Below are 3,409 nucleotides of genomic sequence, written 5' to 3'. Positions count from 1 at the left end.
CCCGGGACTTTGACACAGGCCCCCTCTGATGGGACACTGACTACCGGTAGCTTTCAGCGTGTCTTCCTCCCTCTGTCAGCGAGCAGGTGTGTTGGGATCCGGGTCACGGCACCAAGATGTTAGGGTTGTTAAGTTTCCCCAGCTTTAACCTATAAAAATTGAAACAAAGACAGTGTAAGATTTTTCCTGACCGTGCTTTGTAAAGGGAAGAGCAGTATCATTCTCTGCATCTCCGCTTGGCTTGACACTTGCAGGGCTTTTTATTGAGCAGTCAACACATTACAACAGCAGGCGTTAGTTTCGATTACGCAAAAAAAAAGACCTCCCCACAGGATTTAGGTAGAGGGGGTGCTTCAAAGAAACAAAAAGGGTAACCCATAATGATAAGAACAAAAAATTTACATTTTTAGCAAATAGATATTTTACCATAAAAAGTATCATAGTATAACAGTAAATATTTTTGCCAACTAAGATATGATTCCAGGGCTCTATTTATTGGGAACATATTTTAGCTATCATGATCTGTCCCATGATTTTTCCATCTAATATAATCATTTAACATTGTCCACTGACTTAATGCAGTTGTGTATTTTTTATATATATTTTTTTATTATTTTTAATTTTAGTTTATATTTTTTTAATTTCTTTACATATATTCACAATTTTAGGTTTTAGTTTTTTTATATTCATAAATTTTACTTTTTTTAAATCGATTACACAAGGATAATATCCTTTTATAATCGAAAGGGTGGACTGAAAATTTTGATTTCTATTATATATTAATTTATCATATTTACTCACTATAAAAGTTTTCACTCAGTCTGTTTCCCTCTCAAGGCCACACCATTCTCTGCAGGATAGTGTTTGTAGACCAGATTTAGCTTCTTTCCATAACAAATCAGATTCTTTCTCAAGGTTTATTCATAACATGTTACTCTTATCCAAAGTGTCTGTAATTTGTTTTGACTCTGACTCCACTCCATTGTTAAAAAATAAAAACTTTAAAAATAAAAAGCGATCCTAGATATCTTTTTAATACAGTTGACAAACTCAACCAGAGCCATATTTCAGCTGAACCATCCATTCCACCTGCTCTTATCAGTAATGATTTTATGGGATTTATAAATATGATTGATTTTACTAAAATAGGATAATCAGCACTCCTCTATGATTGCCAGTGTTGGGCACTTTACTTTGAAAAAGTAATCAGTTATAGTTACTAGTTACTTCTCCCAAAAAGTAACTGAGCTACTAACTATGTTACTCCACAATAAAAGTAACAAGTTACTAGTAAAAGTAACTGTTGCGTTACTTTTGCATTTCTCGCCCCTGTAACCATCAACAACCGGCCCCCACCATCTACCCGTGTGTTTCTAAAGCCAGCTGAATAGAGTGGATGACAAAGACAAGAACCTGCAGAGAGTTTTGCATTTATGCAACTTAACGTAAAAGACATCAGGGCGGAACGCTATCTGACGGGCCTATAAACCCTGTCAGATAACGTTCCCCTCTTCTTAACATGGGGGGAACGGTATCTGCTGTGGTGTAAATACAGTATCTTCAGGCTTCATTACCTCTACTCATGGGTGTGAAGTTTTTTAACAGGGCGTTCAGATCTGGTGAGTAAATGAAATTAATAANCTTTTTCATCAGCATCTAAACTTTGACCTTTCAGAAATTCTGCATCTCTATTGGTGGGAATCTGGCCTCCATCCACAGCTCAGAGGAAAACACCTTCCTCAGTACGATGGTGGAAAGAGTGACGGGTAGAACTCGCTTCACCTGGGTTGGAGGCTACGACGCCGTCAACGTAAGTCCTGCAAATGCACAGGGTTTACCAGCCTGACAATCAGGGATCAATAAACTGCTCCTACATTTGATCTGATGTCATCAGGACAGTACCTGGCTGTGGAGCGACGGCTCAGAGTTTCATTATGAGAACTGGTATCCGGACGAGCCAAACAACCACCGTGGAAACCCAGAACACTGTCTGGAAATAAACCTGGGAGGTCAGTCAGTGTTTAGGGACTATAACCTGATTTACAGATGAATCTCTGAAACTCCTCAGAATGTTGACCTTAAACAGAAGATTGACCAAAACTGTTCGTCCCTCTGATCCCAACAGGAGACCAGTGGAACGACATGCCCTGCTCCTCCAGCAGGCCTTTTCTTTGCTCCAGGAACATCTGATGCATCAGTTTGATCCTTTGTCTCCATGACGAACTGCAGTTATTTCAATCAATTGGACCTTCTTCTGTCAAAGATTATTTCTCTGTAAGGCTGTAAAATGAAGTGAAGAAATTAGAAATAAACCGAAGAGCAAAATCCTCCTAGACTTCTGAACATTTACTGAGGATCAGTGAACCTTTACAAAAGGAAATGATATTTACCAATATCATGATTGATTGGTTGATTGATTGATTGATTGATTGATTGATTGATTGATTGATTGATTGGTTGACTTTATTCATCTCACAGTGGAGAAATGTACCTGTTACTTGAGCTCAATAGTCAAAAAGAGAAGGTGCCAAAAGGAGAAAAAGGTGAATGGGGTATATCCAGTATAAACAGTGCGTCCACATATATGTTGTCCAGTTATTCCCCAGTTTAGTGACCCAGGCTGGGCTATTAGCAGAGCTATTAATTATCAATCAAAGAACTATTTATCTCTGTTTATTCAAACTGTTACCAAAAGAGGGCGGATCTAACCTGAGTGATAAATCATTCATGTATGAATTACAAAACCACTGCAAGTTAAACAATGATGTCTTTATTCTAATAATTCAGGATTACAGAAATTTGACATCGACGCAAAACAATACATGCTATTAGAAAATAAACACAAGGCAGAGTAAATGACTAGCTTTGAAAGAAAAAGAATAAAATTCTTATAAAAAGGTGGTTTGAATAGCAGCAGATATAACAGTAGTGCAGTTAAAACAATGTAACGTCATTCAGCTTTTTATGACCCTTTCTAAAGAATCTAAAGAATCTGAGATCAGTCTGATGCAACAGCAGAGGGATTCCATGGGCTTTTCCAGGTAGTAACTTAATGTTATCAACGAGGGCGTCCCCTCATCGTTTCAATGATCTGCGTCCCGGTCCTCAAAAGGTGGGAGTTCCACAAACAGCACGCAGAAGGAGACTCAGTTTCTCACCCAACTGAACGGGGCACTAGGCACGATAAATACACTGCAGTCCGCGACTTTTGACGCAGGAAACGAACGCTACTTTCAGATAGCTTCAATAGCTTTAATGCCACTGGCATGAAGCAGGACCCAGCAGATCTGGGAGCTACAGCAGAACTAGTGACGTTGTCAGAGTAGCTTTGCCTCGTCTGTTCCTGTTTGGCTGTGACTCCATCCTGGAGAGAAATATCAGCTGTGCTGCTTCCATCAACACCTTTGTT

At 38.9% G+C, this 3,409-nt stretch overlaps 1 protein-coding gene across 1 annotated transcript; it reads left to right on the top strand.

Annotated features, from left to right (window-relative positions):
- The first annotated feature begins 1,519 nt into the window (after nucleotides 1-1,519).
- LOC107080967 (galactose-specific lectin nattectin-like) lies at nucleotides 1,520-2,248 on the top strand. Its single transcript, XM_015369177.1, has 4 exons — nucleotides 1,520-1,531; nucleotides 1,676-1,810; nucleotides 1,895-2,009; nucleotides 2,126-2,248. The coding sequence occupies exons 1-4, from the start codon at nucleotides 1,520-1,522 to the stop codon at nucleotides 2,188-2,190; spliced, it is 327 nt and encodes a 108-aa protein (XP_015224663.1). The 3' UTR covers nucleotides 2,191-2,248.
- Nucleotides 2,249-3,409: the final 1,161 nt, after the last annotated feature.

The sequence above is a fragment of the Cyprinodon variegatus genome, unplaced genomic scaffold, assembly GCF_000732505.1.
Source record: "Cyprinodon variegatus isolate N-32 unplaced genomic scaffold, C_variegatus-1.0 Scaffold2588, whole genome shotgun sequence".
Lineage (NCBI taxonomy): Eukaryota > Metazoa > Chordata > Actinopteri > Cyprinodontiformes > Cyprinodontidae > Cyprinodon > Cyprinodon variegatus.
Note: the sequence above shows the minus strand (reverse complement) of the source record. Positions and strands in the feature narration are given on the sequence as shown.